General features: G+C 46.2%; 1 protein-coding gene across 1 annotated transcript in view; it reads right to left on the bottom strand.

Moving 5' to 3' along the window:
* LOC109884963 (signal-induced proliferation-associated 1-like protein 2) overlaps positions 1-13,700 on the bottom strand; it is a gene marked incomplete in the record, with an annotated part of 384,885 nt that overhangs the window by 237,247 nt on the left and 133,938 nt on the right. The window contains 2 exon segments of the mRNA XM_031799971.1: positions 10,953-11,633; positions 11,826-11,994. Of these exon segments, the coding sequence (XP_031655831.1) occupies positions 10,953-11,633; positions 11,826-11,994 (850 nt within the window).

Raw genomic sequence — 13,700 nt, 5'->3', positions numbered from 1 at the left:
TCTAGATATCTGGGAGGACAATGAGGATGGGAGCGTAGTGTGCTCTACTATCTAGATATCTGGGAGGACAATGAGGATGGGAGCGTAGTGTGCTCTACTATCTAGATATCTGGGAGGACAATGAGGATGGGAGCGTAGTGTGCTCTACTATCTAGATATCTGGGAGGACAATGAGGATGGGAGCGTAGTGTGCTCTACTATCTAGATATCTGGGAGGACAATGAGGATGGGAGCGTAGTGTGCTCTACTATCTAGATATCTGGGAGGACAATGAGGATGGGAGCGTAGTGTGCTCTACTATCTAGATATCTGGGAGGACAATGAGGATGGGAGCGTAGTGTGCTCTACTATCTAGATATCTGGGAGGACAATGAGGATGGGAGCGTAGTGTGCTCTACTATCTAGATATCTGGGAGGACAATGAGGATGGGAGCGTAGTGTGCTCTACTATCTAGATATCTGGGAGGACAATGAGGATGGTAGCATAGTGTGCTCTACTATCTATTCAGATGTACTCTCTCTCAGGTGATTTATTCTCTCTCCCTTCTCTTACAATAGAGGTGTGATATGATATAGTGATGTCATGCAGAGGAGGGGGGGGGGGGGGTCGAACAGGAGCACACCACACAGCAGTGTTGTAATAAAACAGACCATAACCCCCGGCAAAGCCAGAGAGAAGTCAGTAAGACAGAGATCAAGCCAAGCCATAGACTGTTCTCTCTGCTTCCGCACAACCAGCAGTACTGGTGCATCAAGTCTGATACCAACAGGCTTCTGAACAGTTTCTACAGACACCATTATAACAGGTAGAGAACTACAGACACCAGTATAACAGGTAGAGAACTACAGACACCATTATAACAGGGGAACTACAGACACCATTATAACAGGTAGAGAACTACAGACACCATTATAACAGGGGAACTACAGACACCATTATAACAGGGGAACTACAGACACCATTATAACAGGGGAACTACAGACACCATTATAACAGGTAGAGAACTACAGACACCATTATAACAGGTAGAGAACTACAGACACCATTATAACAGGGGAACTACAGACACCATTATAACAGGGGAACTACAGACACCATTATAACAGGGGAACTACATACACCATTATAACAGGTAGAGAACTACAGACACCATTATAACAGGTAGAGAACTACAGACACCATTATAACAGGTAGAGAACTACAGACACCATTATAACAGGGGAACTACAGACACCATTATAACAGGGGAACTACAGACACCATTATAACAGGTAGAGAACTACAGACACCATTATAACAGGTAGAGAACTACAGACACCATTATAACAGGGGAACTACAGACACCAGTATAACAGGTAGAGAACTACAGACACCAGTATAACAGGTAGAGAACTACAGACACCATTATAACAGGGGAACTACAGACACCAGTATAACAGGTAGAGGACTACAGACACCATTATAACAGGTAGAGAACTACAGACACCATTATAACAGGGGAACTACAGACACCATTATAACAGGTATCGAACTACAGATACCAGTATAACAGGTAGAGAACTACAGACACCAGTATAACAGGTAGAGGTTATTTCTTCTCTGTATGAAGAGGAAGTCATGACTTGTTACACACTAGCTAGACAAAATCAGCTCACTGACACACACACACACACACACACACACACACACACACACACACACACACACACAACTACAGAATCAGTTCACTTGCACCATGTGAGGTCATGTGACTGCAGAGTCATATCCCTCTGAATGTTTGTGTTCTCCATGTCTCAAACTGATTAATGTCTTCTCAATAATGGTGGACAGGTGCAGCAGCTGTTATAGGGGCTTAGGATGGGTACTCAGATATACTGAGAGAGAGAGGAAACACACTACCTGCATGGTGTTGAATTGAGTGGAGAGAAAGAGGTGGTATTTTCAGAGTCAGACACAGTGGTGTTTTAATGAGGATCTCTGGGACTGTGCTGTGGTTTGGCCCCAAGGTTTATTGCTGACACCCCCCCTAACCCTCACCACCTTACTTCTCACATTACAAATCCCTGGTCCTCCTGGGAGTTGAGAAAATAGCACACACTAAAAACACACACACACACACACACACACACACACGGCTCTCTCTGTTGTTAACAGAGAACATAACTGGTTGAGAACTAGAGGGACTGGGTCTCCACTAGGAGAAAAACATTGTTTGTTTTTTATAGTGTGAAAAGTAAAGTAAGCACAAAAGTAGTCTGGCTGAGAACTCCTGGCAAGGAGGGAACCAGATGTACCCATTAACCATTTACAGTCTGAAAACCACTAATTAGTGTTAGTTCTGCCATTTCGAGCTGTTTCTCAGAAACTGATAAAACTTCTGTCAAAAGTAAGGTATATGATTACTATTATATACAACATTGGTCTACAGTTTTAGAACAGCTACTCATTCAAGGGTTTCTCTTTATTATTACTACTTTCTACATTGTAGAATAATAGTGAAGACATCAACACTATGAAATAACACATATGGAATCATGTAGTAACCAAAAAAGTATAGTTTATATTTGAGATTCTTCAAATAGCCACCCTTTGGTGGAATGGAAGACCCAGAGTTACCTCTGCTGCAGAGGATAAGTTCATTAGAGAGTTAACTGGCTCTCATGAGGACCACCACAGGAATGGAAGACCCAGAGTTACCTCTGCTGCAGAGGATAAGTTCATTAGAGAGTTAACTGGCTCTCATGAGGACCACCACAGGAATGGAAGACCCAGAGTTACCTCTGCTGCAGAGGATAAGTTCATTAGAGAGTTAACTGGCTCTCATGAGGACCACCACAGGAATGGAAGACCCAGAGTTACCTCTGCTGCAGAGGATAAGTTCATTGGAGAGTTAACTGGCTCTCATGAGGACCACCACAGGAATGGAAGACCCAGAGTTACCTCTGCTGCAGAGGATAAGTTCATTGGAGAGTTAACTGGCTCTCATGAGGACCACCACAGGAATGGAAGACCCAGAGTTACCTCTGCTGCAGAGGATAAGTTCATTAGAGAGTTAACTGGCTCTCATGAGGACCACCACAGGAATGGAAGACCCAGAGTTACCTCTGCTGCAGAGGATAAGTTCATTAGAGAGTTAACTGGCTCTCATGAGGACCACCACAGAAATGGAAGACCCAGAGTTACCTCTGCTGCAGAGGATAAGTTCATTAGAGAGTTAACTGGCTCTCATGAGGACCACCACAGGAATGGAAGACCCAGAGTTACCTCTGCTGCAGAGGATAAGTTCATTAGAGAGTTAACTGGCTCTCATGAGGACCACCACAGGAATGGAAGACCCAGAGTTACCTCTGCTGCAGAGGATAAGTTCATTAGAGAGTTAACTGGCTCTCATGAGGACCACCACAGGAATGGAAGACCCAGAGTTACCTCTGCTGCAGAGGATAAGTTCATTAGAGAGTTAACTGGCTCTCATGAGGACCACCACAGGAATGGAAGACCCAGAGTTACCTCTGCTGCAGAGGATAAGTTCATTAGAGAGTTAACTGGCTCTCATGAGGACCACCACAGAAATGGAAGACCCAGAGTTACCTCTGCTGCAGAGGATAAGTTCATTAGAGAGTTAACTGGCTCTCATGAGGACCACCACAGGAATGGAAGACCCAGAGTTACCTCTGCTGCAGAGGATAAGTTCATTAGAGAGTTAACTGGCTCTCATGAGGACCACCACAGGAATGGAAGACCCAGAGTTACCTCTGCTGCAGAGGATAAGTTCATTAGAGAGTTAACTGGCTCTCATGAGGACCACCACAGGAATGGAAGACCCAGAGTTACCTCTGCTGCAGAGGATAAGTTCATTAGAGAGTTAACTGGCTCTCATGAGGACCACCACAGGAATGGAAGACCCAGAGTTACCTCTGCTGCAGAGGATAAGTTCATTAGAGAGTTAACTGGCTCTCATGAGGACCACCACAGGAATGGAAGACCCAGAGTTACCTCTGCTGCAGAGGATAAGTTCATTAGAGAGTTAACTGGCTCTCATGAGGACCACCACAGGAATGGAAGACCCAGAGTTACCTCTGCTGCAGAGGATAAGTTCATTGGAGAGTTAACTGGCTCTCATGAGGACCACCACAGGAATGGAAGACCCAGAGTTACCTCTGCTGCAGAGGATAAGTTCATTGGAGAGTTAACTGGCTCTCATGAGGACCACCACAGGAATGGAAGACCCAGAGTTACCTCTGCTGCAGAGGATAAGTTCATTAGAGAGTTAACTGGCTCTCATGAGGACCACCACAGGAATGGAAGACCCAGAGTTACCTCTGCTGCAGAGGATAAGTTCATTGGAGAGTTAACTGGCTCTCATGAGGACCACCACAGGAATGGAAGACCCAGAGTTACCTCTGCTGCAGAGGATAAGTTCATTAGAGAGTTAACTGGCTCTCATGAGGACCACCACAGGAACGGAAGACCCAGAGTTACCTCTGCTGCAGAGGATAAGTTCATTGGAGAGTTAACTGGCTCTCATGAGGACCACCACAGGAATGGAAGACCCAGAGTTACCTCTGCTGCAGAGGATAAGTTCATTAGAGAGTTAACTGGCTCTCATGAGGACCACCACAGGAATGGAAGACCCAGAGTTACCTCTGCTGCAGAGGATAAGTTCATTGGAGAGTTAACTGGCTCTCATGAGGACCACCACAGGAATGGAAGACCCAGAGTTACCTCTGCTGCAGAGGATAAGTTCATTAGAGAGTTAACTGGCTCTCATGAGGACCACCACAGGAATGGAAGACCCAGAGTTACCTCTGCTGCAGAGGATAAGTTCATTAGAGAGTTAACTGGCTCTCATGAGGACCACCACAGGAATGGAAGACCCAGAGTTACCTCTGCTGCAGAGGATAAGTTCATTAGAGAGTTAACTGGCTCTCATGAGGACCACCACAGGAATGGAAGACCCAGAGTTACCTCTGCTGCAGAGGATAAGTTCATTAGAGAGTTAACTGGCTCTCATGAGGACCACCACAGGAATGGAAGACCCAGAGTTACCTCTGCTGCAGAGGATAAGTTCATTAGAGAGTTAACTGGCTCTCATGAGGACCACCACAGAAATGGAAGACCCAGAGTTACCTCTGCTGCAGAGGATAAGTTCATTAGAGAGTTAACTGGCTCTCATGAGGACCACCACAGGAATGGAAGACCCAGAGTTACCTCTGCTGCAGAGGATAAGTTCATTAGAGAGTTAACTGGCTCTCATGAGGACCACCACAGGAATGGAAGACCCAGAGTTACCTCTGCTGCAGAGGATAAGTTCATTAGAGAGTTAACTGGCTCTCATGAGGACCACCACAGAAATGGAAGACCCAGAGTTACCTCTGCTGCAGAGGATAAGTTCATTAGAGAGTTAACTGGCTCTCATGAGGACCACCACAGGAATGGAAGACCCAGAGTTACCTCTGCTGCAGAGGATAAGTTCATTAGAGAGTTAACTGGCTCTCATGAGGACCACCACAGGAATGGAAGACCCAGAGTTACCTCTGCTGCAGAGGATAAGTTCATTAGAGAGTTAACTGGCTCTCATGAGGACCACCACAGGAATGGAAGACCCAGAGTTACCTCTGCTGCAGAGGATAAGTTCATTAGAGAGTTAACTGGCTCTCATGAGGACCACCACAGGAATGGAAGACCCAGAGTTACCTCTGCTGCAGAGGATAAGTTCATTAGAGAGTTAACTGGCTCTCATGAGGACCACCACAGAAATGGAAGACCCAGAGTTACCTCTGCTGCAGAGGATACGTTCATTAGAGAGTTAACTGGCTCTCATGAGGACCACCACAGGAATGGAAGACCCAGAGTTACCTCTGCTGCAGAGGATAAGTTCATTAGAGAGTTAACTGGCTCTCATGAGGACCACCACAGGAATGGAAGACCCAGAGTTACCTCTGCTGCAGAGGATAAGTTCATTAGAGAGTTAACTGGCTCTCATGAGGACCACCACAGGAATGGAAGACCCAGAGTTACCTCTGCTGCAGAGGATAAGTTCATTAGAGAGTTAACTGGCTCTCATGAGGACCACCACAGGAATGGAAGACCCAGAGTTACCTCTGCTGCAGAGGATAAGTTCATTAGAGAGTTAACTGGCTCTCATGAGGACCACCACAGGAATGGAAGACCCAGAGTTACCTCTGCTGCAGAGGATAAGTTCATTAGAGAGTTAACTGGCTCTCATGAGGACCACCACAGGAATGGAAGACCCAGAGTTACCTCTGCTGCAGAGGATAAGTTCATTAGAGAGTTAACTGGCTCTCATGAGGACCACCACAGGAATGGAAGACCCAGAGTTACCTCTGCTGCAGAGGATAAGTTCATTAGAGAGTTAACTGGCTCTCATGAGGACCACCACAGGAATGGAAGACCCAGAGTTACCTCTGCTGCAGAGGATAAGTTCATTAGAGAGTTAACTGGCTCTCATGAGGACCACCACAGGAATGGAAGACCCAGAGTTACCTCTGCTGCAGAGGATAAGTTCATTGGAGAGTTAACTGGCTCTCATGAGGACCACCACAGGAATGGAAGACCCAGAGTTACCTCTGCTGCAGAGGATAAGTTCATTGGAGAGTTAACTGGCTCTCATGAGGACCACCACAGGAATGGAAGACCCAGAGTTACCTCTGCTGCAGAGGATAAGTTCATTAGAGAGTTAACTGGCTCTCATGAGGACCACCACAGGAATGGAAGACCCAGAGTTACCTCTGCTGCAGAGGATAAGTTCATTGGAGAGTTAACTGGCTCTCATGAGGACCACCACAGGAATGGAAGACCCAGAGTTACCTCTGCTGCAGAGGATAAGTTCATTAGAGAGTTAACTGGCTCTCATGAGGACCACCACAGGAATGGAAGACCCAGAGTTACCTCTGCTGCAGAGGATAAGTTCATTGGAGAGTTAACTGGCTCTCATGAGGACCACCACAGGAATGGAAGACCCAGAGTTACCTCTGCTGCAGAGGATAAGTTCATTAGAGAGTTAACTGGCTCTCATGAGGACCACCACAGGAATGGAAGACCCAGAGTTACCTCTGCTGCAGAGGATAAGTTCATTGGAGAGTTAACTGGCTCTCATGAGGACCACCACAGGAATGGAAGACCCAGAGTTACCTCTGCTGCAGAGGATAAGTTCATTAGAGAGTTAACTGGCTCTCATGAGGACCACCACAGGAATGGAAGACCCAGAGTTACCTCTGCTGCAGAGGATAAGTTCATTGGAGAGTTAACTGGCTCTCATGAGGACCACCACAGGAATGGAAGACCCAGAGTTACCTCTGCTGCAGAGGATAAGTTCATTGGAGAGTTAACTGGCTCTCATGAGGACCACCACAGGAATGGAAGACCCAGAGTTACCTCTGCTGCAGAGGATAAGTTCATTAGAGAGTTAACTGGCTCTCATGAGGACCACCACAGGAATGGAAGACCCAGAGTTACCTCTGCTGCAGAGGATAAGTTCATTAGAGAGTTAACTGGCTCTCATGAGGACCACCACAGGAATGGAAGACCCAGAGTTACCTCTGCTGCAGAGGATAAGTTCATTAGAGAGTTAACTGGCTCTCATGAGGACCACCACAGGAATGGAAGACCCAGAGTTACCTCTGCTGCAGAGGATAAGTTCATTAGAGAGTTAACTGGCTCTCATGAGGACCACCACAGGAATGGAAGACCCAGAGTTACCTCTGCTGCAGAGGATAAGTTCATTGGAGAGTTAACTGGCTCTCATGAGGACCACCACAGGAATGGAAGACCCAGAGTTACCTCTGCTGCAGAGGATAAGTTCATTAGAGAGTTAACTGGCTCTCATGAGGACCACCACAGGAATGGAAGACCCAGAGTTACCTCTGCTGCAGAGGATAAGTTCATTGGAGAGTTAACTGGCTCTCATGAGGACCACCACAGGAATGGAAGACCCAGAGTTACCTCTGCTGCAGAGGATAAGTTCATTAGAGAGTTAACTGGCTCTCATGAGGACCACCACAGGAATGGAAGACCCAGAGTTACCTCTGCTGCAGAGGATAAGTTCATTAGAGAGTTAACTGGCTCTCATGAGGACCACCACAGGAATGGAAGACCCAGAGTTACCTCTGCTGCAGAGGATAAGTTCATTGGAGTGAATGTTTTTTTATTTAACCCTTATTTTAAACACATTCTCATTGAGAATGACCTGGGGAGGGGAGATGAATATATGCTTCACAGAGTTCAAGTAACAGACACATCTCAACATCAACTGTTCAGGAGACTGTGTGAAGCAGGCCTGCATAGTCGAAATGTTGCAAAGAAACCACTACTAAAGGACAACAAAAAGAAGAAGAGACTTGCTTTGGTCTGGAATCCAGGATCCAACCACCATCTTGTGAGATGTGTGTGGATGAACGGATGATCTCTGCATGTTTATTTCCCACAGTGAAGCATGGAGGAAGAGGTGTTATGGTGTGGGGTGCTTTGCTGGTGGCACTATCTGTGATTTATTTAGAATTTAAGGCGCACATAACCAGCCTGTCTACCAGAGCATACTGCAGCGATACTCCATCCCATCTGGTTTGGGCTTAGTGGGACTATCATTTGTTTTTCAACAGGACAAGACCCGGCACACCTCCAGGCTGTGTAAGGGCTATTTTACCAAGAAGGAGAGTGATGGAGTGCTGCATCAGATGACCTGACCTCCATAATCACCCATGACCTCAACCCAATTGATTAAGGTTTGGGATGTGTCGAACCGTAAAGTGAAAGAAAAGCAGCCAACAAGTGCTCAGCATATGTGGGAAAAGCATTCCAGGTGAAGCTGGTTGAGAGAATGCCAGTTTTCCAGTTTCAACTTCCACCTGACTGTGCTGCTGCTCCAGTTTCAACTGTTCTGCCTTATTATTATTCGACCATGCTGGTCATTTATGAACATTTGAACATCTTGGCCATGTTCTGTTATAATCTCCACCCGGCACAGCCAGGACTGGCCACCCCACATAGCCTGGTTCCTCTCTAGGTTTCTTCCTAGGTATTGGCCTTTCTAGGGAGTTTTTCCTAGCCACCGTGCTTCTACACCTGCATTGCTTGCTGTTTGGAGTTTTAGGCTGGGTTTCTGTACAGCACTTTGAGATATCAGCTGATGTAAGAAGGGCTATATAAATACATTTGATTTGATTTGATTTGAAGAGTGTGTAAAGCTGTCATCAAGGCTATTTGAAGAATCTCAAATATAAAATATATTTTGATATGTTTAACACTTGTTTGGTTACGACATGATTCCAAATTCCAAAATGATTCCAATTTTGTATGCAATTGCAGTTTGTTTTGGTTGTGCTATGCTTTGCCCAATAGTGTTATTTCATAGTTTTGATGTTTTCCTTATTATTCTACAATGTAGAAAATAGAAGAAAAAAAAAGAAAAACCCTTGAATGAGTAGATGATCTTGAAGTGTAAGTCTATGGAAGGGGAAGGGGGTACAGTTGAAGTCGGAAGTTTACATACACCTAGGAGTCAATTGGAGGTGTACCTGTGGATTTATTTCAAGGCCTACCTTCAAACTCAGTGCCTCTTTGCTTGACATCATGGGAAAATCAAAAGAAATCAGCCAAGGCCTCCGAATAAAATTGTCGGCCTCCACAAGTCTGGTTCATCATTGGGAGAAATTTCCAAAAGCCTTAAGGTACCACGTTCATCTGTACAAACAATAGTACGCAAGTATAAACACCATGGGACCACACAGCTGTCATACTGCTCAGGAAGGAGACACGTTCTGCCTCCTAGAGATGAATGTACTTTGGTGCAAAAAGTGCAAATCAATCCCAGAACAACAGCAAAGGACCTTGTGAAGATGCTGTAGGAAACAGGTGAACAGGTATCTATATCCACAGTAAAACGAGTCCTATATCGACATAACCTGAAAGACCACTCAGCAAAGGAAGAAGCCACTGCTCCAAAACCGGCATAAAAAAAACAGACTACGGTTTGCAACTACACATGGGGACAAAGATCATACTTTTTGGAGAAATGTCCTCTGGTCTGATGAAACAAAAATAGAACTGTTTGGCCATAATGACCATTGTTATGTTTGGAGGAAAAAGGGGGAGGCTTGCAAGCCGAGGAACACCATCCCAACCGTGAAGCACGGGGGTGGCAGCATCATATTGTGGGGGTGCTTTGCTGCAGGAGGGACTGGTGCACTTCACAAAATAGATGGCATCATGAGATAGGAAAATTATGTGGATATATTGAAGCAACATCTCAAGACATCAGTCAGGAAGTTAAAGCTTGGTCGCAAATGAGTCTTCCAAATGGACAATGACCCCAAGCATACTTCCAAAGTTGTGGCAAAATGGCTTAAGGACAACAACGTCAAAGTATTGGAGTGGCCATCACAAAGCCCTGACCTCAAGCCTATTGAAAATTTGTGGGCAGAACTGAAAAAGCGTGTGCGAGCAAGGAGGCCTTCAAACCTGACTCAATTACACCAGCTCTGTCAGGAGGAATGGGCCAAAACCCAACTTATTGTGGGAAGCTTGTGGAAGGCTACCCAAAACATTTGACCCAAGTTAAACAATTTAAAGGCAACGCTACCAAATACTAATTGAGTGTATGTAAACTTCTGACCCATTGGGAATTTAATGAAATAAATAAAAGCTGAAATAAATCATTCTCTCTACTATTATTCTGACATTTCACATTCTTAAAATAAAGTGGTGATCCTAACTGACCTAAGACTGTGCATTTTTACTAGGATTAAATGTCAGGAATTGTGAAAAATGTAGTTTAAATGTATTTGGCTAAGGTTTATGTAAACTTCCGACTTCAACTGTATATACAGTATATATATATATTTTTAGGGGGTTAAGCAGATATATTTTTAGGGGGTTAAGCAGATATATTTTTAGCTTCCATCAATGTAATTGTGTGCAGGAACGTAATTCTTACCTTTCCCATAGAAGAATTTGTGGTAGTAGAATGCTCCCAGATCAATATGTTCTATAATGTATCTCTTCACCTTCTCTCTGTGTATAGGCTGGTTCTCTCTAGGGACCTCCAACACCGACACCCCAGCATTGGTACAGTGGGACGAGAGGGAGGACTCGAAGCTGCAGCTCTCTCCTCCACCGCTGTAAGAGGTGTTGGTAGCCCTGGAGAGACTGATTCTGCGCTCCCCTTCTCCACCGATCTCATTACGGAAGTGGGGGCACCCCAGAACTAGTCTGTTGTTTTTCCCGTCGCCTTCATCCTGGTCCAGGTTCTCTTTGGGGTTCAGGTCTTCTCGGGAGCCCAGAGGAGACTCAAACATGGAGGTACTGGTAGTTCCACTACTAAGACCACCTCCTTGCCCTCCCTCTGCCCCCAGTCCTACCCCTGTCCCCGGGCCACCTCCCGGCCCAAGTCCTGGTCCTAAACCTAGAGCTCCACTACCCCCTCTGGCTCCAGGTTGGTACTGTGAAGCAGCCGAGGCCCCAGTGGTTGTGTTCTTCCTCTGGCTGAGAGTGGCCCTACTGGCCACAGCCTCACTGATGTTAAACAGGACACTCTGCACGTCGTAGTGGGCAAAACACTTCTGGAAGCTGAGGGGTCTCCTGTCATCCTGATCCAGAGACAGCCTGAACCCATCTCCTACACAATCAGACACACAATCCCCTCACATTTAAATGGTGCTGGCAACAATAAGCGGAATATGCAGACAGAATCAGAACCGTCACCTTCAATAATAACACCATTATTAATACTTTTTATTTATAACACGCTTTTCATTGAAAGATGTATGCATCCATGCATTAAAAACTAGACACATAGACCTCTACAGACCTTCGCTCTTGATGGTCCTCAGCTTCCTGAACATAGAGGTCTCAGATGAGTCAGACTTCAGGCGTCCCATGAAGTTCTTCTCTCTCTCTCTGGAGTAGAAGATGGAGGGATCCACGTAGTCGTACCCTGCCATCCTCACTATCTCCCCTCTGGAGATCTGGGTGGCAGTCTGCAGCACAAAGGGATAGCAACCATTATAGTCCTTGATGGGACAAATGTAGAGACAGAGAGACAGAGAGACAGAGAGACAGAGAGACAGAGAGACAGAGAGAGATAGAGAGACATAGAGATAGAGAGACAGAGAGATAGAGAGACAGAGAGACAGAGAGATAGAGAGATAGAGAGATAGAGACAGATAGAGAGAGAGACAGATAGAGAGAGAGACACAGAGACAGAGAAAGAGAGAGAGAGATTAGACAGAGAGACAGAGAGACAGAGAGAGATAGAGAGACAGAGAGACAGAGAGATAGAGAGAGACAGATTAGACTTCAGAATACAGACAATGTCATCATACAAGAAACCTGGTATATAGGAGATGGACCCACTGGTTGTCTTCTAGGTTACAGAGAGATGGTAGTCCCATCCACCAAACTACCAGGTGGGTGGTATAGAGGAGATGGACCCACTGGTTGCCCTCTAGGTTACAGAGTGCTGGTAGTCCCATCCACCACACTACCAGGTGGGTGGTATAGAGGAGATGGACCCACTGGTTGTCCTCTAGGTTACAGAGAGCTGGTAGTCCCATCCACCACACTACCAGGTGGGTGGTATAGAGGAGATGGACCCACTGGTTGCCCTCTAGGTTACAGAGAGCTGGTAGTCCCATCCACCAAACTACCAGCTGGGTGGTATAGAGGAGATGGTTGTCCTCTAGGTTACAGAGAGCTGGTAGTCCCATCCACTCACTACCAGGTGGGTGGTATAGAGGAGATGGACCCACTGGTTGCCCTCTAGGTTACAGAGAGCTGGTAGTCTCATCCACCACACTACCAGGTGGGTGGTATAGAGGAGATGGACCCACTGGTTGTCCTCTAGGTTACAGAGAGCTGGTAGTCCCATCCACCACACTACCAGGTGGGTGGTATAGAGGAGATGGACCCACAGGTTGCCCTCTAGGTTACAGAGAGCTGGTAGTCCCATCCACCACACTACCAGGTGGGTGGTATAGAGGAGACGGACCCACTGGTTGCCCTCTAGGTTACAGAGACCTGGTAGTCCCATCCACCACACTACCAGGTGGGTGGTATAGAGGAGATGAACCCACTGGTTGTCCTCTAGGTTACAGAGAGCTGGTAGTCCCATCCACCAAACTACCAGGTGTGAAACAGGGAAAGGACTCAGGGGATATGCTAATTTGTTATTGAGAAGGAACTAACTTAGTCTATTGAATTAATCAAAACAGGCACATTTTATATTTGGCTAGAAATTCAAAAGGAAATGATCTCAACAGAGAAAAGTGTCATCCTGTGTGCAAACTACAGTATATCCCCACAGTAGAATCCCCATCCTGGAGGGGGAAATCAATCATTTCCAGGCCCAGGGACATGTCCTAGTCCGTGGAGACCTAAAAGCCAGAACTGGACAAGAACCTGACACCCTCAGCACACAGGGGGACAAACACCTGCCTGGAGGTGACAGCATTCCCTCCCCCATATGACCCCCCAGGCACAACTATGACAACATAACCAACAAAAACGGGTCACATCCTGGGTATGTACATAGTCAATGGTAGGCTTCGAGGGGACTCCTATGGTAGGTACACCTACAGCTCATCTCTTGGCAGTAGTACTGTAGACTACTTTATCACTGACCTCAACCCGGAGTCTCTCAGAGCGTTCACAGTCAGCCCACTGACACCCCTATCAGACCACAGCA

The sequence above is a fragment of the Oncorhynchus kisutch genome, linkage group LG20 (genome assembly GCF_002021735.2).
Source record: "Oncorhynchus kisutch isolate 150728-3 linkage group LG20, Okis_V2, whole genome shotgun sequence".
Lineage (NCBI taxonomy): Eukaryota > Metazoa > Chordata > Actinopteri > Salmoniformes > Salmonidae > Oncorhynchus > Oncorhynchus kisutch.
Note: the sequence above shows the minus strand (reverse complement) of the source record. Positions and strands in the feature narration are given on the sequence as shown.